Raw genomic sequence first — 24,989 nt, forward strand, 5'->3', positions numbered from 1 at the left:
ACTCCTGCATGCTCTCACCTGACAGTAACACACCTCGTATGGAGTTTCCAGCTCCCTAAAACACAAACACAGATGGGAGCCAAGGGATGACGTGGCCTTCTAAAAGAATTTGCTGGCTGTTACACCTGTCAGCGTGCATCGGGATCAGGATTACAGAGATCAGCTGGGAGTGTAGGCGAGCAATCAGCATTAGGGCTGAATCAGGGAGCAAAGCCTTCATCATCTTCATGATGGGATGTGTAGATGACAGCTAATGAATCTCTGAGTGATGCATTAAAGGGCTTCTCTGTGGGTGTGTGTGCGAGCTTTGTGGAAAGATGTGCGAAAAGTGTCTGAGAAAATCAATTTGTGTGTGTCCAAGGTTTTTGTTCATAGGATGGCATCACTAGTTGACAGCACAGATTGGCAATCGTTTCCAAGATGCTTGTCAAAATGCGTCATTTATTATCGCAGGGACTACTGTTCACTGGCCTCTTCTTCTCTCTTTCACTGTGCTGGAAATGGTTGATCATTGTTGTTTAAAACTGTGGTTCTCAGCTGGTGGGTTGCAGCAGGTTTGTTCAAACCCTGACAAATATGTATGCGAAGAAAAGAAAAAAAGTCATAGCCATGTGGCCAATTAAAATATGTGGCATTTTGTTGTAAATTCCCTTGGTAGAATCTAGCCAAATTAGGTAGCAAACATGGACAGGCTGTCTTATCTACAAAAATAATTAGGGCTGTCAAACGATTAATCGCGATTAAATTATTTAAAAAAATTATTTTATATATATAAATACACACACATGCTTGTATATATTTAAGAAATATGTTCATGTAAATATACTGTATATAAATATTTGATATATAAATAATATTTTTTCTTGTATATACTGTACATGCATGTTGTGTGTATTTATATACAAAGTAATTGTACACGGTGCACCCACATATATTATGTAAACACAAACTTTTATTTTTGATGCGATTAATCGTTTGACAGTGCTAAAAATAATGAATACAATTATCATTCAAAAGTATTAGGTCAGTAAGATTTTTAAAAAGGTCTTTAAAGAATTCTGTTATGCTCACCAAGACTACATGTATTTGCTAAAAGAGACAGTAAAAACTGTAATATTGTAAAATATATGAAGAGTTCAGATGCAAAAGCCTCTAAATGCCATTTGAAATTTTCATCTTTAATGATATTTTTATCAAACTTGTATATTTAAGTTCAGTTATTTCACTTAAATGGCAATGATAATTGCCTATTAATTGTTATTTAAGTGAAATTACTGAACTTAAATATACAAATTTGATAAAAATATCATTAAAGATGAAAATTTCAAATGGCATTTAGAGGCTTTTGCATCTGAACTCTTCATATATATATATATATATATATATATATATATATATATATATATTCGGTATATATATATATATATATATATATATATATATATATATATATATATGTATGTGTGTGTGTGTGTAATTTAGCCTATTCCTGTAATGGCAAAGCTGAATCATCCTTCAGAAATAATTCTAATATGCTGATTTGATGCTTATCATCAATGTTAAAAACAGTTGTGTTGCTTAATATTTTTTGGGAAACCGTGATATAATACTGAATATATTTTCAAGATTTTTTGATTAATAGAAAGCTCAAAAGAACAGCATTTTTAACCAATATCTTTTGTAACATCATAAATGTATTTATTGTATCCTTTGATCAATTTAATATGCCCTTGCTAAACAAAAGTATTAGCCTAATGTCTCTCCAAAAAAAGTTTACCTACCCAACCTCTGTTGTGTTGATAATTTTACATATTATTGGGAATTATTCTATTTAATATTTGATTTTAAGGTCATTATTTGAAACTGTATCGGGTCAAGCTATAAAATTTTGGTCCTCTAGCAAAACCACTTAAATCTAATTTAAACCAATGTTGAATTGGAAAATGAAATGAAACGGAAAGGCATCTTCAGTCACTTTAAACCTTTGTTAGAGGTCATCAGTGCTTTCAGCCTTCTATCACATCAGTGTAAAGATTTCCCTGAACAGATTTCCTTCATAATTCACGCTGCCCTGAGGTATGAGGCATTAGAATAATGTCCTTTAGGCTGTGGGGTGTGGGCACAATCTGCTCCCTTTCATCTTGTATGTTTGGAGCACTAATGCTGTGGAAGATCGGCTCTGTCGTCATCCATTTAACTGGATTTCACACTTTTATGAGGTCCCCATGAAATCCTGCCTGTGTGTGCCTCCCGCAGCGCCTCTGATACTGCGCTGGACAAGCTGTTCTGCTGTTGTGTTCTGTGGCGTTCGGTAGGTTTAGGGCTTATTTTAGCGAAAAAGATTTGGAGGATTTTAAGGTCGTGAATTTTTGCGAGCTCAGAGGATGTGCAGTTCAGGATTGTCTTAAATTCAGGTCACATCCACGGATAGTCTAGCATGGTTTATTTCGTTTTGTACTTGAATGATCTTGGTGAAGCTTTTGAGGCTTAAGTTGGCGTGCAAGAGTTGAACTCAAAACGGTCTGAGGTAAACAGGGTTCCTCTGCTAGTACTGTTGTTATTTATTCAGTTGCTGCTGCGTTTAACCACAGTGGACTCTGGAGCGAGCTGCCTAATGCTAATAATGTCGTCGCTGTTTGTAGCTCTCTGTGTTTCCTTTAAGAAGGCCTCCGGGGTCTGAGATGTGGAGGGTCATGGTTGAGACCTCAGGGAACTTTGGTCCCAACCAGATGTGCTTTAGTTCTCAAACATACTCCGGTCTTGCTTCATAGCATTTCAAAGTCAAACCAAACTCTGTGTAAAGAGCCCATATTAAAGGGTTAGTTCACCCAAAAATGGAAATTCTGTCATTAATTACTCGCCCTCAAGTCGTTCCAAACCCATAAGTCTTACGTTCATCTTTGGAACACAAATGAAGATCTTTTTGATGAAATTTGTGAGGTTTCTGAACTCCCATAGACAGTTACGCAACTGACACTTTGTGCGGTTTAGTCCAAATGTTCTGAATGGACTCCATCGCTTTAGGCCTACATGATGAACAGATTGAATTTAGGCTTTTATTCTCATATAAACATTAATCAACCAGTTATGATAAATAGAAGCTCGAGCATGTTCACTGGACTTGCGAGAACCACAATGTTTATTCTCGCGTGTTACTCAGCACGTTTAAGCTTCTACAAGGAACGATGAGGTTCATTCTCGTGTTAAGCAGCACGTTGAAGCTTCAGCAAGAGGTTTCTTATGCATCAAGCAGGTTTGATTGAGCTTTTATGTTCGCTGATCAATGTTTATATGTTAATGAAACCCTAAATGCAATCTGTTCTTCATATAAAATGATCAAGTCTATGAGGAGACACAAAGATTTCATCAAATGATTTTAATTTGTGTTCCGAAGATGAATGAAAGTCTAAGGCCCTATTTACACGAGAACGCTCGCGGGTGAAAACGTAAAAATATTTTATCGGATGTGCCTTTTGTTTACACGGCGACGGCGTTTTGGGGGCTTAAAAACGCAAAAAAGTGAAACCACCTTCCAGAGTGGAAATCTTAAAAACTAAGATTTTAAATTTTAAAATCCACCGCCGTGTTCCCCTGTAAACGGTAAAAACGCAAAAGTCTGCTTGACAGTGAAGGTTGTACGCAGGCGCGCGGACTTGGTGTTTTTGAATGGACTCCATTGAATGGCTCGTTTAAACGCAGAATAAAAAGTGACAACGCAACGCCACTTTTGACAACGCAACGCCACAAAACAAAGTCTTTGTTCCTTTTCATTACAGAATTTAAAAGCAGATCCTGAGGAGTTGTTCACCAAGCTTGAGAGAATCGGTAAGGGTTCGTTCGGAGAGGTGTTCAAGGGCATCGACAATCGCACGCAGAAAGTGGTGGCCATCAAGATCATCGATCTGGAAGAGGCTGAAGATGAGATCGAAGACATTCAGCAGGAAATCACAGTGTTGAGCCAGTGTGACAGTCCCTTTGTCACCAAATACTACGGTTCCTACTTAAAGGTGAGTAGCCTTGAGGCGCTCTGAGGTCAGACCATATGACTTCAGGTATGTGAACCATGATGAAACAGGGCTCATTGCCAGGCACAGTGAAATCTTCTGCATTAACTGAATTCTACTTGGTCTCAACCACAGGTCTTCATTTAGATTTCAAGCTTATTTGTGTCTTTGAAAACCATTAACAGCTCTGTTGGCCAAAGTAGAATTATAGGGTTAGTTCACTCAACATTGAAAATTCTGTCATCTGTTACTCGCCCACATGTCTTTCCAAATCCATAAGTCTTTTGTTCATCTTTAAAATGCACATTTTTAATGAAACCAGAGAGAATGAATGTTCCACCAAAACATTACCGCTTTATAAAGTTCATAAAGACAATGTAAAAGAAGTCCATGCGAATCAAGTAGTTTAATCCTTTATGATCGCTTTATGATGAACAGATATAATTTAGGCTTTTATTCACATATAAACATTGATCAACTTGCATAAATAGAGCACATCAGATGTGGTTGATGTAAACTTTAATGTGCTTGCTTGATGCAAGACATATCAGGCAACTATATGGTGTGAGAGAGAAATTGGTGACAGAATTTTCATTTTTGGGTGAACTATTTAGCTTTTACCTGTGATGTCAAAGCCCCATTACTTTATTAGAAAGCACGGCTAAGTCATACTCAAGTAGTCATTTTAATATTCTAATTCGGTTCTAAAGAAAGCTTTTTTTGTTATCTTACCACAGTTGAAAACAGCTGTGCTACTTAATGAAGTGTGGAATTTGCAACACAATGTCTTTTTTTCTGTTGCTGAAGTGATGCCAGTGCACTGACATTTCTGTAGTCCAATTTTGGCTTCCAAGAAACGACTTCCTCTAGAAACTCATCAGTCTATTGTTCTTTTGAGAGATGAAGGCTATTCCATCTGTGAGTGTACAATACCGTCATGAATCAAGACCGCATACTGGATTTAAACGGGACAGAGAGAAGTGGATGGCCCAGATGCACGGCAGCAAATGTCTAGATTGAGAAACAGACACCCCTCAGGTCCTCAACTGGTAGCTTTGTTTGATAGTATATGCCAAACACCAGTTTCATCTAAAACGGTGAAAAGCAGACTTGGTTGTGGGCCTTGTTGGCAAAACAGCTTCATCTGAAATTAGCCAATTAGAAAAAGTGGTAGAATGAGCAACTTGGAGACAGGGCAGTAAATGATCAGACAAGAGTGTTATAGAGGGCTGAATCTAGGTTTATATTAAAAGGAACAATTTGACAGTAAGATTTGTGAAGTTCTAGATATAAAAAAAGGTCAGTTTATTAAGAAACTCATGCCCCAGGGTCTGCACCGCTGTCATTGTTCACTCCAATATTATGAATAAAAGTGTCAGTTTCTTTCAAAAAAAACATTCATATTTCTTACTTTCAATATTTTAAATGATATATTTTATATAAGCTGAGCGTCTATTATATCTTTTTTACAAGTGAGCTATATTACATTTATGAACCGAGTCCGAGCAGCTTTCACATTCATTCGAATCGCACCCAGGTGCTCACGACAGCTTTTTACCAAATTTTCATGTGTACTGTGCCCCTTTTTTAACTAAACTGTCAGTGTGAGAACACGCTGTCCTAACTCGGTCCTGGAGGGCCGCCGTCCTGAGGAGTTTAGCTCCAACTTGCCTTAACACACCTGCCTGGAAGTTTCTAGTATGCCTATTAAGACCTTGATCAGCTGCTTCAGGTGTTTATTTGGGGTTGGAATTATGCTCTTCTGCACAGTGGCACTCCAGGAGTGGGATTGGACACACACCCCTGGCCTAAGTCCCCTAACTCCCTCAATGAACTGGCAGATAGCATTACTTTCAATGACGTTTTTCTTGAAATAAAGCAAGTTTTGTGTATTTGAGCCAGCCATTTGGAGCATGTGCCCTACATATTCGACCCTTCTAAATGAGTGTTCAGTATGATGCAAACGTACTGATGTTGATGCATAAGTCTGCACAGTCACAAATCATTTGTCATGAACGCTTTGGGCTCATTTAAATTTCTTTACCGATATGTTTATATTACAACATGTTGTTAAAAGCACATTTTTGGTACCATATTACTACTGCTAGTTTGAAAAAATGTCAACTTTTTATGAAGATTGATGCCTAATGTTTGTAAAGTCTTTAGGTTTGCTTATTATTAGTTCATGTTCGAATTTACGAGAAGCTGATGACATTTTGGTACCTTGGTAGTTGGCTAAATCAGAAAAAAAAATTGCGGCTCTCATTAGATAGGATTGAGCAAGGCAAATGTTGAATGTAAAGTAGTAACCATCATACCACATTTTTGTGCACAGCTTTGGTTCGGTTGATGTAGATTTCAGGCAGATCAATGACACTGCTCACACAGATGAACTTAGTTATTACTGTTTTGCGTGCTGTCAGACGGCAGTTCACTTCCCACTGTGAAGTGTAAAACTAACTTGTGTGGGTGTTCTTCAAATCAGCCTTGCAACCATTTAGGCTTTGTCTCGCTCTCTCTCTCCTCAACCACTGCATGTTCTATTATGTTTATAATATTTGATGCCCCTTTTATTGTTGTGATAGTCAACATTAAACTTCCTTGTCACTTTCAATTGCTTTGTTGTTGGAAAGAACACAAATCGTATTGGACACCAGGTTTATTCTTTCTTATTATTTGGGAATTTTTTTTATTAAAGCCAAAATATTTAGCATCCCATTCAATGACAAATATATGCACATTTACCACGCTATCTATAGTCAGCTTGCTGACGATTCTGGAATTTTGGACAAATACAGGCTATTTTCGCTGTGTAAAACATGCAATATGCTTCAAATGATTATTCAAATTTGAAAAAATGCACTACTTTAAAGGTGCCATGTGAATTGAGGTTAAAATACCCCAAATAAAATTAGCTACACGCATCAAAAGAATAAAAAGTAAGTAATAAGTGCGATGCCGATGATGAAGTATAGTGCTGCAGAGATATCGATCTGGTTTGGCATGCTAAATTACTAGCCACAGCCCGATAGGTGTCAATACCAGTTTCGGCCATGGGAGGCGGTATGCGGGCAACATAACCACCAGCCAAACTGCAATACACGAATAACTCGCAGTCGCACGGCTTGTGGGCGTACTTGAACCTGAGGTCAATTGTACGGAAAGTACAGCCCACTACTAGCTAGTTCAAAAAATGATTGGTCGATATTATGTATGATGAATACATTTTGGTAACTTGTAGCATATTGTATCTTTCAACAGTGTTCATAGTGTTTTTTTACTTTTAGCTAGTAGAGATGATCGTTCACGTGCGCTACGGATCTGTGGTGTAACATTTACAAGCCCCAAAACGGTATTTATTGTTTGAATTGGGTGATTTCTTTTTCTGTCCGTGACGCAATTTGTGCGAGGCGTGAGAGTTTGTGAAAAGTGTCAGTTGTGTGTTGGCAGCTCTGAATGGCGCTAGCTTGGTCAACATCAGCGAATGCCGTCCGTCAAATTAAATCATAATTCAAACTAACAATAAAAATGTAATATGAACCAAACAAATAGAAGTATGAACATATTCACTAGGTGAAGGGGAGTAGCTTGAAGATATAATATTTAAAAATCACTGGACGTCAACCAACAATCCTCAAGAAGGAGTTAGAGCCATAGATATCTATATAAAGGCTAGATATCTCGTCCGCGCTGCTGGCCAATGGAGGTCGACGTCAGCACCATCTTGTCACAGACAGCTCGCTCACTGGTAACATTGTTTTAATGGTGCACGTACATTTTAAATCACCGTAACTTGCTCAATTTTCTACCGATTTTCAAACGGTCTGGTTTGTTATAAACGGCAGAGATGTAGTTATGATACTGCATACTTATGAATAATAAGTGTATAAATTAATAATCATCCAGAATTATAGCCACGTTAATAACGTTTGTGCCAGAAACCAAACCGTTTGTAAATCCGTCAAGATTTCAACGAGATAAGAGTATTTCTTATATAAGATACCACAGAGCCCGCCAGAAAGCCTGTCTGTGACAAGATGGCCGCCGGAGATGACGATAAATACTCCGCCGTGAGACATCTAGTCTTTATATAGATATCTATGGTTAGATCCACTTCGGATGTAGCACTAGGGTCGTTGTGAAGGTAGGGGCGGAGCATAGAGACTATGCCGCTTCTCGTTTGTTACTCTAGAGTAGACCAACTCACTTTCTGGAGGTATACTGCCCCCTGGTATGGAATGTGGAGTATGAATTGATTTTTTGACACAAGGCACCTTTAACGCCAAGACAAGGGGGTGTACAGTAGGTGTTGTGGAAAAAAACTAATAAAGAATACTAATCACAGCAGCAATGGTTCTCCCCTCCCCCATGTTTAAAGTTTGTGGCCTGCCCATCTCATTATCCCAGTGGTATATACGATTTGAGAGGGCATTCATGTTAAAATTTGAACCAGGAAACTCGTATTTACGATAATTCCGATAGCTCGGGAAGGTGGCATTAGCCCCAGTGCCACAAATGGAAGAAAAAAATATGGGCGTTCACTTCATGATCAAGTTAAAAGGAAACAGGGAAGTGTTTTAAAGTCACACTTCTTTCTGTTGTGCGTTTAAAGCTGCCAGCCTAAAAGAGAGAGAAACACAGACAGCAGCTGTAATTTTGGCCTGAGGGAATATACAACATGTATTTTTGGAAGAGAGAAACAGCCCGTAGTATCAGTTATTACTTTGAAGATCTGTAACGATGCACGGAAAGTGAAATAACTGGTTAATATGCCACTGTGTTTAAATAACTATTTTAAATTAGATTGGTACATTTCCCTGCCTGTACAAAAACTCACAGTTAATTAAGTCTCACAGTGTTTGGTAGTCCATTTCTAAGTTGTTTTCTGAGTGGTTTTGGATGTTGTCAAGGTATCCTGGGTGATTTCTTAATGTTTTGTGTGGTTGCTAGGTGTATTACTGTCCCATGTGAAAAGGGCCCATTCTCAAGACTTTTTTTCTCCTACATTAGTGAAATTTTTCGGGCAAAATCCATTGTCTATTGTCAAACAGTCAGTAGTGAAGTGATGGATGAACTATAAAGAAAAGCTCACACAGAAGCCACTTTTAAATCCTCGGCTTTTTGGTGGTCAATGTGTCACGCCTACGTTAAAATTCTAGATCATGTGGATTTCAATTTCAAGCTATTGGGTTTGACCTTGAAAATGTGCAGCACTTTAAATCTTCCTTTTCAAATAGCAAATTATTTGTGGCTAGATATGATTTTATTTGTTTTATGCTGTTTTTTTTTAAGCCAAGTATGAACAAAACATTTAAAAGCCTGATTATTCAGAGTGAGGTAAAATTTTATTTAAAGCTACCTACAAAGATGATGCATATGACAGCAAGATTATTAGATTGTTGCATTTTTTTTTATACATCCACCTAGTGAAAATCACAAGATGGATCACTTAGATAAGTGACATAACTGCTTTCCTCAACAGTGCTTGCAAAATATGCACCACATTTAGCATGTACCAAAAAACAATTCTCTATAAGATATTAGTGCACTAGTTTTTGGCTCACCATAAATGGACTAAATTATTTCGGGTGCAAAAATACTTGAGAGAGAGAGACGAGCACATTTGCATTCATAAGATAAAAGAACACACAGAACTTTGTAGCTGTGCTGTGGTGAACCATTAGGTGCAACAAATTAATTGTTCACCTTTAAGAGGCGCTCTGCGTGCTGCTTCATTTTCAGAGTCTACACACACACACACAGGCTCATGCTCTCTCACTCTTTAAGCTCATCATGTGAGGTGGTAGGTATGCAACCCAATTTTCACTCTTCCCTCTCTCTCAGTCTAGCTAATCCCAAATTAAAGAGAGAGAGAGAGAGAGATTAGGATTACACATCTACTCTCTCACTAGCAAATGCCCAGACTCATCTGAAAAAGTTGTTTTTTGTTTGGGAGTTGATGGATTTTTCTCGCCTTTTGGTGCCCAATTTGTCTAATTACTCTCTCCACCTCTTTCTCTTGCTGTAGGACACAAAATTATGGATCATTATGGAGTATTTAGGCGGTGGATCTGCCCTGGATTTGGTATGATATAGAACTTTTTTAATAGAGCCTAATGCAACTTTGTTTTATAATGTCTTATCCCTGATTTTCCACTTAAATACGTGTCCACTTGAGGTCTTAAACGTATATACACCCATGTTTTTTTGTTGTCATGGTCGACTAGGCTTGTGTTTGATCATTCTTCTCTTTCAGCTGGAGCCTGGTGCCCTGGACGAAACGCAGATCGCCACCATCCTGAGAGAAATCTTGAAAGGCCTGGAGTATCTACATTCTGAGAAGAAGATCCACAGAGACATCAAAGGTATGGATGTAAGAATCGAGGTCATCTTGACCTTAGACGGCATGACCATCTTATGCATTTTGCACTGAAAAATGAAAGAGCTGGGCAAAATTTCAAGTTCAGCATACACTGTTTTTATCAGTCCACTAGGACAGTTTCATTTACAAAGTACCAAGTTTCTTGGTACACAGCATAGTTATTAGCAGGTATACATTATCATAATTTTACGGCTTCATGTTTACGCAAGGATGTTGTTAAAGTCAGTCAAAAAAAGTATTTTTATTTGCGATTTTGTCTGTTTAGAGTTTAGACTAATGCATAAAAAGCCAGTAGCACTAGGGCTGTCGCGGTAACCGCAATATTGTAGTACCGCGCTTCTGACAAGTCAACCGCAGAGGATTGCACGTAACCGCAGCAACCGCGATATTCACGTTTTTTTTTTATATATATATATAAGGCTATACCCTTCTTGTTTTGAACTTAATGCATGTGTATTGAATGTTAAACAAGTTCATAACGATAACAAGACTGTTAATCATGGTGATGTGTAGCTTACAGGCTTCACACAGACAGTGAATGAAAGAGATCGGCAGAGCGCTGCGCGTGCAATTACCTGCGTCTGTCTTTGAAGTCGTGAAAAGCTTGTCGTGTCAAAGGGAAGCGAAAAATTAGTCGCATCATCATTTTAACGTTCTCTTCACGGTTATTTTCCCATAAATGCGCGTCAGCAGCAGCTCTGGTCAGCATCCCACAACACAAGGAAGCCGAAATAAAATCAGTGAGTCACGCATTGAATCAATGGGTCTCTAATAAGTGAAGCATCAGCTTCAGCGTTGTCTATGCGACGCATTGCTGCTCAGCTGAGCCTTGAAAAGTTGAATCTCAAAGTTAAAAATAAATAACATCTTGTTGAATCAGCTTTTTTTAAACGTGTTCGTCGAATGAACGGTTCAATGACTCGCTCAAAGTCCGTTGTCATAACAATATGCGCGCTGAGTGAAAGTCTTTCAATGCGCATATAGACGCTGTTTAGTTTCGGTTACATTGGTTACTGAAAATGTCCTCGTTTTTTTCCACATCGTAAACATTATTTATATAGCAACAAAACCATATAATTATTTAAACAAATAAAGAAATGGCGGTAATACCGCATATCGCGCTATTGAGCCACTCAACATTACCGCAAGGGAAATTCCATAACCGCGACAGCCCTAAGTAGCACCTCATTGCAGTACACAAGATCCAGGGGGCGGAGTCGGATCTAGATCTGAGGGGTGGAGTTGGGTAGGTTTAGGGGTGGGTTTAGGGATCAGGGGGTGGAGCTTGGTAGGTTTAGGTATATGTAAAGTGGGAGGAGTTGGATCTGGATCTGACTCCTCCCTGTGGATTTCATGTTCTGCAGTGAGGACCAGCAGCAGATGTTCTAAATAAAAGTGCAAATTCATTATTTAACAGTAGGTGGCGCTTATGAGAAAGCAGAAATGCAGCGAATTTCCCCTCTAGTTTAGTACACAAGGCACCGCAAAATGTCCTGTGTCTGACACCCGCTTGTCACAGAGAAGAAAGGAAGTAAAACAGTGTTTACTTGTTTTTAAACTGCAGATTTTTTTAATTCGCTATGTTTTTTATTAGTTAGCACAAAATACATGAACAAGGGAGTCAGTTCTGGATTCTTCCTCTGTTGTTCACGGTCGCTTGGGAGAATACTCTGTTCATGGACACTAGCAATTTGTGGTTTTATGTAACAGCATGTGACCAAAATTACGAATCTCATTGGTTGGGCCATTTTCTTTGCATTGCAATAGAAAGTATTAGAACATATTCTCCATTAAAAAAAAAACAGAAACGGTCACTTTGACAACATGCGAATGTTTACGTTGGTCTTGTTAACACATGCTGATTGAAAATTAAAATGTTACTGTACCAAATTTTCTTCTCAAATATTTGTATTGGTGTATGATTTTTCAATACGTTCAAGTCCCCCTATGGTGAAAATCAAGTTTTTAATATTGTTATATGTCTATGTGGTGTTTTTAATATGAATTTGCACATGGTTTGTCTTCAAGCAGAAGTCAACACCATTGCTGAGTATTTTCTTCTTTAAACTGCAACCAAAGACGGTCTCAAAAACTCGGTTAGCGCTGGTGTTTCTGACATCACAAACTACCTTGTAACCAATCATCTCAAAATATGACCTCGCGTATACTAAACAAGGCAAGTGTGTAGGGTTATATTACGTTCAAGCTATTTGAACGCATAAAGATTTTTTTTTCAAGGAAAAAACGTTTAAATGCGAAATTCTTTGGTTATTTAACGATGAGTTTTAAGAGATACAATTACAGCGGCTTTAAATGTCTGAAGCACTTGTGCATATCAAAGATTTCAAATGTATTGATGATCACCCACATTTGTATTTACTACTAAATTTACTATTAAAATATTTACTTATATTTAAGTGGACAGCATACCGTGTATATTTTTTCTCACAAAACTATAGAGAGAATGCATTGACGTCACTTTCCCGCCGGAACAACCCCCCTCAGCCTGACTGAGTGGCAAAAGATCTGCTGCGTGACTGGATTTAATTGGGGGAACTGCGAAAATGCGACTAAAACGAACCATTTTATCAATTTAAACTAAATGTTGGACTCAATATAGTGTTCCTTTCAATTTATACCGTGTTGCCTGATATTTATGTTTGCCTGATTTTGACACCGGGGAAATAAAAGCAATATAGACCTAAACATAAAGCAAATTTGCCTGTGAACGCTTTATATAAATACAATATAGGTAAGTCTAATCCAGGTGATCACTTGTATCAGTGTTATATATAGCCTATATATCATCATATCGTCCAGCCCTAAAACTTTATAGTTTTTTTTTTTGGTCAGTGTTTATTAAAAACCATCCAATAATGCAGAATATGCAATGATAAATATATAATCGATGAGTTGTTAATATATATAATAATACAAAATATATGGGTATGGTTTTACAGCTAAATTCAGCATATTGACACAAAATGATAACTGCAAATCCACCTTTGAAACCCCTGACATAGATAACACACTGTTTGTTGGTATACTCTAGCTAACTCACACTTTCCCTCCTTCGCTTCTTTATTTCTTTCAGCTGCAAACGTATTGTTGTCGGAGCAAGGGGAGGTGAAGCTGGCAGATTTCGGTGTGGCCGGTCAGCTCACAGACACACAGATCAAGCGCAACACATTTGTGGGAACGCCTTTCTGGATGGCACCAGAGGTCATTAAACAGTCTGCGTATGACTCAAAGGTGAGGGTCGCTGTAGACCGTTCAAGGGTTAATTGGTAGCTGGAAATCTGTCATTGCCTCAGACGACTTTTTTCCCCGCATGATTCATTGAGATCACGTGGAAGTGGAACGGTCATGAAAACATTTTGCGTTTTTCCAGGCTGATATTTGGTCGTTGGGTATCACAGCGATTGAGCTGGCTAAAGGAGAGCCGCCCCACTCCGATCTGCACCCCATGAAGGTGCTGTTCCTCATCCCAAAGAACAACCCCCCTACACTAGAGGGCAACTACTGCAAACCTCTGAAAGAGTTTATCGAGGCCTGTCTAAACAAAGAGCCCAGTTTTGTGAGTATGATCATAGGGGATTCCCAGGGGTCATTTCCTCCTGTCTGGTTCACTGATCCTTCTGGCAGAACTGAACCGTCATGTACTATAATTGTACCTGTATCCTCAAAGGACTCATCTTTTTTCTTTGTTTTTGTCTTCATCTCAGAGACCGACAGCCAAAGAGTTGCTGAAACACAAGCTAATTGTGCGCTACGCAAAGAAAACGTCCTATCTGACGGAGCTCATCGACAAATACAAGCGCTGGAAGGCCGAACAGTCCCGAGCAGAATCCAGCTCCGACGAGTCTGACTCGTACGACACTCAAATCACAACTAAAACGCTTTTCATAATAGGCTTCAATTATTATTATTCCGTCAACATTTACTCACCCTCGTGTCTTTTCATACTGGTATACAATTGTTTCTTTTGTGGAACATGAAATATATTTTGATGAACATTGGGAGCCAAATAAAATTGACTTCACAAAAATCATTTCTCAAAATATCCTCTTATGTTTCACACTATAAAGTAAGTTTTGGAAGGAGATGATGGTGAGTAAAATTGACGTTTCGTTTAACCCAGAGTTAATTCAAATTTAAGAAATATTCACATTCTGTTTTATGTCAGCATCTTCAGAAATGGTTAAAATGTGGCAGAAACATGTTTTACTTCTAATTAATAAAGCTTATTCAGGACAAACTGGTTGACCAGAGCAAATTTACATTTTCCACAGATGGTACTTAAAGCCTTTATTTATAATGCATTGTATAGGCGTTCATGTACATTATTCATTGAACACAACTTTAGAATGTATAATGCATTATAAAGTATTATAATGTATTAACTGTGGTTATAATGCATTGTATGGTCTCACAAATAATTGTAAGGTGCATTACAAGCAAATGAATGCATTAAAAATACTTTTATATTGCATTATGTATGAAGGCTTTAAGTAAAGAGTAACAGATTAAAACAGGCAGCATGCTTGTTGCATGTTGTAGTTGTCCAATCAATGTTTTTAACATTGTAAATATCCCCAAAAAATTAATAAAAAGAACGATAGTGTGAAATTTGGAAACTTGATTAAACAGGGTTAGTTATTAGAAGTATAAACCATATGAAACACGGAAGAATGACTTCCACAATATAAACAAATGAAATAGCTAACTGTTACTGTACCGATTGTGTAATCTAGATGATGAAATAGTTTTGCTCCCCTTCTTGTTTTTAGCCCTCTTTTAAAATCTTAAGCCTTATGCATCCTATTTCATTTCCTTTTTTTTTTTTAAATGAACCCCTCCTATTTTCTCTTTTCCACTCAGAGAACCCGACGGCCAGGCGTCTGGTGGTAAGGACTTTGGCAGTGATGACTGGATCTTCACCATCCGAGAGAAAGACCCGAAAAGGCTGCAGAACGGAGCCAGTCTAACAGGAGAAGAGGTATGAGACCGAGCTCAAGGCCACACCTGACTTGTGTCGAGTAAACGGTTCATCTCAGTGTGAGACATTATGTTTTATGCTTCCACAGGAGCCCATCAAGAGGCCCTTGTCCCAAAGTCTGTCCACTGTCATCACTCCAGTCTTAACCGAGGTAGGAAGTGACATCTGTCTACTAAAATCAGCCAGTATATTTGTACTTAACAGCAGTGAGGTCACATTGGATTTGGTGGCACTGTAACTTGTCCCGAAAACCATTTTGGGACACAAAAGTGTGTTATATATATTTTTTTTCTTTCTTATGAAAGTTATTCCTTATCTAGGCTCCCATTTCCCTATTTCACCAAGGTCCCCTCACTTTGATATGTATGGCTTCTCCACTGGTTTTTAAAAGATTTAATCACAATGAAGATTAAAAGTGTCCCTTGAATGCCTTATTATATCTTAAAAGCATATCTTGAAGGTGGCCGTCACTCCCTCAGGCCTCTTACTAATCAGTATGGAGCAATGAGGTATTTGAGGCGGAGAGCGGAAAATAGAGGGATGCTGGGAAAAAAGCCCAGGGACAAGTGACTGCACACTAATTTGTTCCACCCTCTTCTTCGTTCAAGGACAAATTCTTCCATTTCCTGTCATTCTCTTCATAAGAGTGCAGTGCACTGTACTGTAGTCCTAACTGGACTCTTGACTCTAAGAAGATAGTCTTTAAAGTTGGCGATATTATGGGGCATATCATTGATGATTTTTCTATATCACGGAACATGTGCAGCACAATTTAAAACAATCAACAAATTTCTCCAAACTGCATTGTGAAGCTTTTGTTATTTATAACAATATAATAAGATTAACTAAACCCTTATATTAACTAACATGTAGTATTATAGGTCACAAAATAAGGTCTGACTCATTCGTTAATATTAGTTACTGCATTTGCTATCGTTAACTAACCATGCGCAATGGTTCATTGTTAGTTCATGTTTGCTTATGTCCATTACAGATGTGTATTAGTAAATGTTGATATTAAAATTAGCTGATATTAATACTGAAAAGTCTTTCTATACCATTTATTAGTTCATGTTAATTAATATATAGTTAACTAATAATAAAAAAAAGGAACCGTATTGTAAAGTGTTACCGTATTACATCATAATATTTATTAAATTATTCAGTATTATAATATAAAATGCTTTTATAAGGTTATCAGTTAAATTATTTATATATATATATATATATATATATATATAAAATTATTATTATTATTATTTTTTATAGATAGGAAATAATTTCCACCATAAAATTAAAGGAGCATTTCACCCATTGCAACATTAATCTTTATTGAAAGTGGATCATATATGTAGTCGAAATGTAAAATCATTTTTTAATTTGGTGCCCTCTTGACTGAGAAAAGACAGAAAATAACCAAGGGGCGCCTTTGTGTTAAAAAACTACAGTTCCCAGAATTCCCCAACATTGCACAGCTCCGCAAGACACACCCACTAACCCACCCACCGGAACAGCGCAAACAGAGTAGTGATGGGAAGTCCGGTTCTTTTCCGCGAACCGGTTCTTTCGGACAGTTCGTTTTAATGAACCGGTTCAAAAAGCCGGTTCACCAGTTCTTTTACGTCATCACGTAATGACGTCAATTCTATCATCCCGGTGGATAAAAATAATTCAAATTAAAGGGCATTTGTAATCACAACTTCAGTTAAATAATAGTATGCATTGTCATAATCATCTTGGATAAGTTTCTTACATTTACATTTTGAAAACGAACCCTGCTGCAGCCTAGGCGATGTGCTAACGCGGATGTTTTACATGTTTTAGATATATAAAATGCATAAATGGTCTTCATCATTTTATTTGTTATTAAATAAACTTACATTTCGCCGATTCGCCCTCTCATTTAAGTCCTGGGTTCACCCGTACTACTGCGTGCTCATGTATCAGCACGGGATCAGCCGGCCGAAAGAAAGTTCTGTTCAGAGCCGGTGCTATCACGCATGCGCAGTATCTCCAGCTCATCAGTTCTCCGTATCGAACGTGTCCGAAAGAAACAGTTCTTGGTTCTGTACTAGTGATTCAAGAACTGCAACAACCAGTTCTCGACTCGAGAACCATAGCATAGGCCTGTGTGTGCTGACCTGAAACCTGAATATACAGTCGACAAAACTAAAAAATCGATGCATGTCTGTCTCCAATATAGCCTTCTGTAGCCTATACAGTGTATATATATATATATATATATCATGTTTATAATGTGTTAATATAACGAATTAAACATATATGTTTAATTCTGTTAACACATTATAAACATTTACTAAGCAGTGCACCAAACCTTGGCAAGAGTTTACATCAATGATTTATATTGTTACTTAGAAATTAAATGAGCTGTTCCTGAAAATATTATTTTAGTATAATAATAATAAATGTTTAGTAGTTTGACAGTTTTAGAATCCAATCATTATTTCCAATCGTTAAAATAATACAGTGATACAGTAATGTGATAAACATGTTTCCAAAATGTTTTATTTTGTTACACTTACTGATGTTCAACTAAAGACATGGAAACGTACATTTCGTCCCTCAGAAAAAAATGCACGCATGCTCAGCTCATCAACTCATCAGTTCTCAGTATGTCGAACGTGTCCGAAAGAAACAGTTCTCGGTTCTGTACTGGTGATCCGAGAACCGCTGTACCTGTATGTTCGGTAGTACACGCATGCGCAGTATCAGCTGCTCGTGCTTATCACTTCTCTCAGCACCAATATAGACCATTTCACAAGATGTAAACAACACTGGTCCAGAAGCACTTCCTGTTTCAGTTTTTTTACACTACATAAAAGCTGGGATAAAATACAACCAACAGAACATTTAAAACTGAATCAAAAAGTTAAACAAACATCTTTAAGATGTTTTCTTTACATGTGAAATAAAGAAAACAGCTACAAACTGAAACAGGAAGTGCTTCTGGACCAGTCTTGTTTACATCTTGTGAAATGGTCTATATGTCTCCGTTCAGTGAAGTTTTTGAGTTACTGAATAAAATGTACTAATGGATATTGGTTTATTTCGATTCGGAGGGACTGTCAGGCATGTCTGAAAGTGAGTAACTTTAGTAACTTGTGGTTTAGCGCTGACGCAAGACGCGAACTGTTTCGAACGATTCAGTCCGATTTAGTGTACTGGTTCGACCAGTTCACTAAAAAGAACCGGTTCAAAAGAACGATTCGTTCACGAACCGGTGTTACGGATCAACTGGGGATCATGTTAACTGGGGAAGCGCGCGTGCACGCAGACAGTTTTACCTGGATTTCCAGCAGATGTTAAACGGTCACAGATTCGTCACAGCTATTTTTTCACTGAGCAGATTTCCAAAGCTTTCCATTTTATTGTTAAATGTTTGCATCATATTTTGGCTCTGTTGTTTACTCTGCGCTGCTCCGCTGTATGTTTCAGACGCCTTTAAGGGAAGTTTTAATGTGCTTTAATTTCGCGACACACAGACCACGCCAACATTATTTTTTTTACATTAGTTTCAATAAAATTTGTATCTGATGACAACTGTAAATATATTAAATAAATTATACTATTGACATTGTGTATTTGCAGTGCTTGTGTATTCTCAGATTATTGTTATGATGCCAATTTGTGGCTTAATTAAAATTGAGCAGCAATACTGCTGTGGTTAAAGGGACATGTCAAGCATTTATTTATTTATTTATTATTTATGAATTTTAATGTTTCTGAGGAATGAGTTAAAACATAAAGCATACAGTACACTCCATAAATGTTCATAAAGAGTGGTGAAAATTGATAAGCCATAGCTTATGGATCCAGTGATTTACCCACAGCATTTATAGGGAATGTTCAACAAACATATTCATTAGCTAACAGAGTCTGTTAGCTAATGAATATGTTTGTTGAACATTCCCTATAAATGTTAAACAGCTAAACAGACCTATGAAAGCAACAAAAGAAAGGAAAAAAAATAGGCAAATGTGCATGCATGCAGCCAGGACAGCTTTTTTTGCCATCTGTGAAGGTCTGACCACACAGTCTCACCTTCTGAACATTCAATCTAAGGAAGGATGAACAAACTATAGAATAAGTTAGAATTACATGCTAATGAAGAACAGTTACTTGTTTTGCAATGTGTACATTTTTCTTACCCATTGGCCAGTTTGGCCCTACTGCTCTCCATCTCATTTAAATCATGGTATATTAGAAAATAAATGTCAGTTGTATTACCTTTCTATAGTAAGAGCAATTTAACACACAATCACCCTTCACTGAGAAATGTTCACATCTCCTCTTAGTGTTCGTTTATTGAGCAGCTGCCAAATAATGGTTATCCTACAAAGTTTTTGATTTGTGTAACTTTAATTGCATCAATTTGTTGTGGTAGTCTATGGCCTAACAACAATGACACCAGTAACAATAATGACACTTAATTTATAGACCTTTTGAGCACTGGCATAATTTATATTACATAAAAAGTTGCCCAAACACATTATATTTTATTTATAAAACTCATAGACTATTCTGTAACATTTCTTTTGTTAAAGATGTCAGCAAATAAGTAAACAATAAAGCATTTCGTATTGTTTTAGAGAGGGTCATGACATTCATCTGAGGTGACAAATGATTAAGAGGTTAGTGATGTAGGTGAAAATTAAACATAGGCTAATATCAGGCCTATATATTTGTAATAAGTCATCATCACAATATCATATGTTCTGCTTATTTCAGTAATACACTCTGTGTTTTTCACAGGACTTTAATCACTAAAGACAAAGTGTTCTCTAAATGTCCAATAAAAGACATTTGATAGGCTACACAACATTCAAGTTTATGCTACTGAGCATAATGTACAATGTTTGAGCAACTTTGCATTTCAAGGTACACATTCTAAAGTCTCATAAGTTCTTGCTTTCCCTGGGAATTGAACCCACGACTCTGGTGTTGCAAGCACAACACTCTACTGTTTGAGCTAAATGAATACTCAATTCAATGGTTTGATGGTTGTTCAAATGATTACATGCTTATACAAATATGCAGTAGTAAATACAAAATTGTTCTGAAAGAAACAAAAAAATTATTTTTTATTTTATGAATCTTTTGAAAATGTTACATTAAGTTCATGAGATAATTAACTTCATGATATAGATGATACGGACGCGTCACAGCTGGTTGTTCAAAAAAGAGATCTAACTATCATCAGAGTAAAATAAGCTGATAAGATAAAAATAATTGATCCATTATAAAATTAGGCTATATATGCAGATCGAAAAATGCAACTTGTTGAAAAAATGTAAATGACTTTGCAATTTATATTTCTTTTAGGTAGCCTACTTTAACTTAATCGAACGTTACATCTGTTGTTATTTGTGATTAGAACTCATGACAACACAAGTGCGCTGACAAGTCTGTTCATCCAATGAAAGCGAATGACCCTTGTTAACATGGGCGTGGTTTGTGAGCTTGACACTAAAGTATGTTAAACTTCTTTGAAAATGCGTCAAATACAAAGGAATATCATACACTGCAAAAACAAAGCGTTTTATTTGCATACCGTGTACTGGTAACTGGTGAAATATTCGTTTTTATCGGTGAAAAATAGGGCACGAATCTGTCGCTGTTAACATCTGCTGGAAATCCAGGTAAAACTATTTGCGTGCACGCGCGCGTCCCCAGTTAACATGATCCGTAACACCGGCCATCACTAAAACAGAGACGCAAACACACTCTTCCGTCTACAACGTTAACATTATAGCTGTTACCAGAGTAAGAGTTTGAAATTCATTTCAAACAAAATGTCTAGTTAGTTGGCTGTGGCCAACAGGACGATCGAGGGCGAGGGATGTAAGAGGACGGCGCGCTGCGCGAGGCCGGTGGCGTGAGTGATAATGAAAGACACCTGTGAGGCGCGCGCCGGTGCGTCTCTCACGAATAGAAGGAGCGAATGCATAAAATGGGGAGCGACGACGGCAGATCGAGAGAGAAAAAGGCCTGATTTTATGTTTTGTTTTTGTTGTGTGTAACGCTGGCTTACTTTCCTTTTGTATTTGTTCATTTTACTATTAAAATGTTTAAATGTTCGCCGGTTCATGCCTCTTTCTTCCCACAACATTAAACCCCGTTCACGTTACATTTGTAAACACATTAACGTTAGTGAATTACTCCGCGTTTGTATTCATTTCTGTATGGTGAATGACTGCATGATACCTGGATGTTCTGAAGGCGAAACTATCACAACACAAACGTCCGTGTGCTCGTCTGATTCAGAGATTTCCTCCAGGAGAAATTGCCATCGTTGAAATTCTCTGCAGCAGACGGAGAGTCCGTAGTCCGTAGGCCGTGACACGCAGCGAGTGTACAGGCAACAGCAGGCCGCCGAGCTCGACCCAGTCCGGGCGTCTCCTGCTCCTCCATCAGCCTCAGCTGCTCTAAACTATACCGCAGCTCGTAAAGATAGCCACGAACATCGGATTCAAGCAGCAGACTTTCAAAAACCCTCTTCTTCCATATCATGTTTAGTTTCTTCCATTATCATAACTTCATATCTCCACAGGGCTTGTTAGCTTAGCTTCCAAACAAGATGGCGGATATTGATTGCAGGTTCTGCAAGTGAAGTCCCACCCACTGGTCTGTAATAGGCCTGTGGGTGAGTGGGTGCCACACCCTTGAATAATAACGAGCTAATCATTGTAGTCTGTTGACATTTCAATGAAATGTGACTTCCTGCTTATCGTGACGCAAAATGACGATTTTTACGTCACGATAAGCAGTAAATAAAACACTTAAATCCTTATTTCTCCCATCTCAGGGGAAAATAAGGGAATAAACCATGACCATTCAAAAATATGACTGGGTTTCTAAAGATACAAAGCTTAATGTAAATGGGTGAAGTGACCCTTTTAAGTATACTTAATAAAATAGTTTGCATCCATCAAATTAAATCCAAGTAAAGTGTGTATATACACACTTTAATTTGATGTAAAAAAAAAAATAATAATCCAGTTCTTTTACAAAGAAATATGTATTACTTTGTGATTTATGTAATATGTAAAACAAAATTGGTTTGAATTTCCTGCAAAAACAGCAATGTTTTGATGTATACTGTTATATAAAATGACTTGCACCTAGTTTTGATGCCTATACTCAGCGATCTGAGCTTGTAAAAGTAAAGTTATGGGTTAAGCTCTCATTACTGCTGTCACTACCAGTTTACTCCAAGGATGCTGCTTGTATAATAAATGTGCTTTGGAGAAGGCATCAGCTGCATGTATAACGCTGTGTGTGTCCTCAGCTGAAGGAAGGGGCAGGAGAGGCGGCTGCAGCGACGGTAAAGCCTGAAGTTCTGGAACAGCTCGGGGAGGCCATTTTCCTCGCTGAGGAGGCATATCCAGGGATCTCGGATGTCATGGTCACCCAACTTGTTCAAAGGCTACAACGGTAAGGATTTCACACTTGTGACTCACTTTTTTTCCCAAGATTTGCCATTTATTCCTGTGATGGCAAAGCTGGATTTTCAACATCATTCACGTCACATGATCCTTCAGAAATCATTCTAATATGCTGATTTGTTGCTCAAACATTTCTTCTTATCAATGTAGATACCTTGATAGATTTTTTTTTATGCATATAAGTGGCTTTACTGTCACTTTTGATTAATTTAGTGCATCCTTTTAATTTATCCAAACTTTATATATCATGTTTTGCTTTGAAAACATATCAGCACGTTTAAAAGCCATCAGTTGCTTTCATGGACCACGAAAAAGACCAAAAGAATGCAGAGAGGCATACCTAAAGCACACTGGATTAGGGTTGTCACGTTTTTTTAAAAAGAAAACATTTCAGAATCTTGCATTGTAATTGTCCCAAATATGTAATGTACATACATACTTCTGTTAATAGTATAATTTAGATGCCAGATATAGCCTGGGAAAAATTTCGATTACATTAGATTAGTTACAACTGAGAATGGTCTGGTTTTAACCAGGCTACCTTAATTTATGATTCTGGATAATCTGGACAATATTATATATATATTATATATATATATATATATATAAAATGGAGATTATTACGGTTTTCCTACGATTCTAAAAGGAAAACAATAGACAACAACAAAATAACATGTAATTTACTTGAGGTTCTGTCAAAATGTTCTATTTAGTAAAATTCTATTTAATCTATTTATTTAAAAAAAAAAACATAGTATGCGTGTTAAAAATGAGTATCAAAAAATATTAATTTAAACAAATTCAAGCGTAACATTAGTTTCAAAGGTCATTTACTAATTTTAATCACTACCGCAACTGGTTTATATATACAAATCTTTCTCCCAATACTTTGTAAATATTCGGCAGCGTGGATATTCTGGTGAGATCATAAATTCAAATGTTTAATAGACATCGTGGGATCATTTAGGAATAAGATTGATGGCACGCGTGTTCAAAATTCTTATGAATAACCATAACCGTGCTTGCGAATGGGCCTTTAACCAGAATTCCAAAGTAACCCGGATGTCCCCACCGCTTCTGCAATCCATGGCTGCTTTAATCTAATGGCCAACTATAAAGCATCTATTGGTCCACTAGGGAGCTTCCTTCATGCACAGGTTTCTCAGCTTTAATTTTTCTTACATGCAGGTTCTCTAGGGAAAGAACATCGTCCTCATCGCACCAGTGATTATTCCATTCGCCTGTCCGTCTCTCTTCAGTCCCACCCCCCCGGCATCAGCTCAGCGAATCCTGACACCAGCAGACTCTGTGACGTCTACCCTGGAGGACCAACTGTCCTTCACTAGCTTATCAAGAGAACTTATCAAACTCCTCAAGCTTCCCCTAGTTTCACTTTTCTTTTATAATCTCCTTGAACACTCTTTGGAGCGTGTGTGTGCACGCGTGCGTGTATGTGTCATAGTGTGGTTGTAATGGAGGCTGCTTAAGCAATGGACAAAACGTAGATGTAACTCCTTTGACTAAGTACAGAGTGAGATAGAGGCAGGTCGTTTTGCATTGTTGCACCCGAGCTTTTGGAAGAATGCATTAAGTGTATGCCATCACAGGGCGAGGATCACCCGAAACAAAATACAAGATAGTGTGCATGACTCTGAACAAACTGCATGTGTGAAGACGGATGTCTGTTGGTGTGCGTGCGCATCCAAGCCCTGACATGAAGGAGATTGCAGTTCTCACGGCTGAAATCTCAGGTAATCTGCGAACAAGCAGACCAGTCATCCAGGAAGACAGAGGGCGCTATGTTTGGATTTGTGTACAGATCTGTGTAAATAGTCTCAATTTTACAGACCTTTAAAAGAGATGATGGATTTTTGCAAATGAATCACTGTGTACAGATGGCCAAGAGCTTCTGTAGATATTGTTAGAAACAAAAGAAAGGTAAATATTTAAAAAAAAAAAAAAAAATCAAGCTTCTGAAATGGCCATTACTGAAATGCCTTGCCTTTTTATCAAATGTACATTTTTGGGGGTGCTCTGTTAATTTTAATAAGAAATTAAAGGGTTTTACTCAAGATTTGAGATCCTACCAACTTTCTTTTGTCTGTTTTGGTGTAGAAAATAATCTATTCAATATAACT

The 24,989-nt window shown here is 37.6% G+C and overlaps 1 protein-coding gene across 1 annotated transcript in view; it reads left to right on the top strand.

The window, feature by feature from the left end:
- The window catches only part of stk24b (serine/threonine kinase 24b (STE20 homolog, yeast)), a 27,661-nt gene extending 2,736 nt beyond the window's left edge, over window positions 1-24,925 (top strand). The window contains exons 2-11 of the mRNA XM_039689493.2: window positions 3,777-4,007; window positions 10,033-10,089; window positions 10,261-10,369; window positions 13,481-13,638; window positions 13,778-13,963; window positions 14,112-14,257; window positions 15,268-15,385; window positions 15,474-15,536; window positions 22,695-22,840; window positions 24,040-24,925. Coding sequence (XP_039545427.2) covers window positions 3,777-4,007; window positions 10,033-10,089; window positions 10,261-10,369; window positions 13,481-13,638; window positions 13,778-13,963; window positions 14,112-14,257; window positions 15,268-15,385; window positions 15,474-15,536; window positions 22,695-22,840; window positions 24,040-24,079 — 1,254 coding nt within the window. The 3' untranslated portion in view covers window positions 24,080-24,925. The remainder of the gene's footprint in view (window positions 1-3,776; window positions 4,008-10,032; window positions 10,090-10,260; window positions 10,370-13,480; window positions 13,639-13,777; window positions 13,964-14,111; window positions 14,258-15,267; window positions 15,386-15,473; window positions 15,537-22,694; window positions 22,841-24,039) is intronic.
- Window positions 24,926-24,989: the final 64 nt, after the last annotated feature.

Source organism: Pimephales promelas, chromosome 8 (genome assembly GCF_988280905.1).
Source record: "Pimephales promelas chromosome 8, fPimPro1.hap1.1, whole genome shotgun sequence".
Lineage (NCBI taxonomy): Eukaryota > Metazoa > Chordata > Actinopteri > Cypriniformes > Leuciscidae > Pimephales > Pimephales promelas.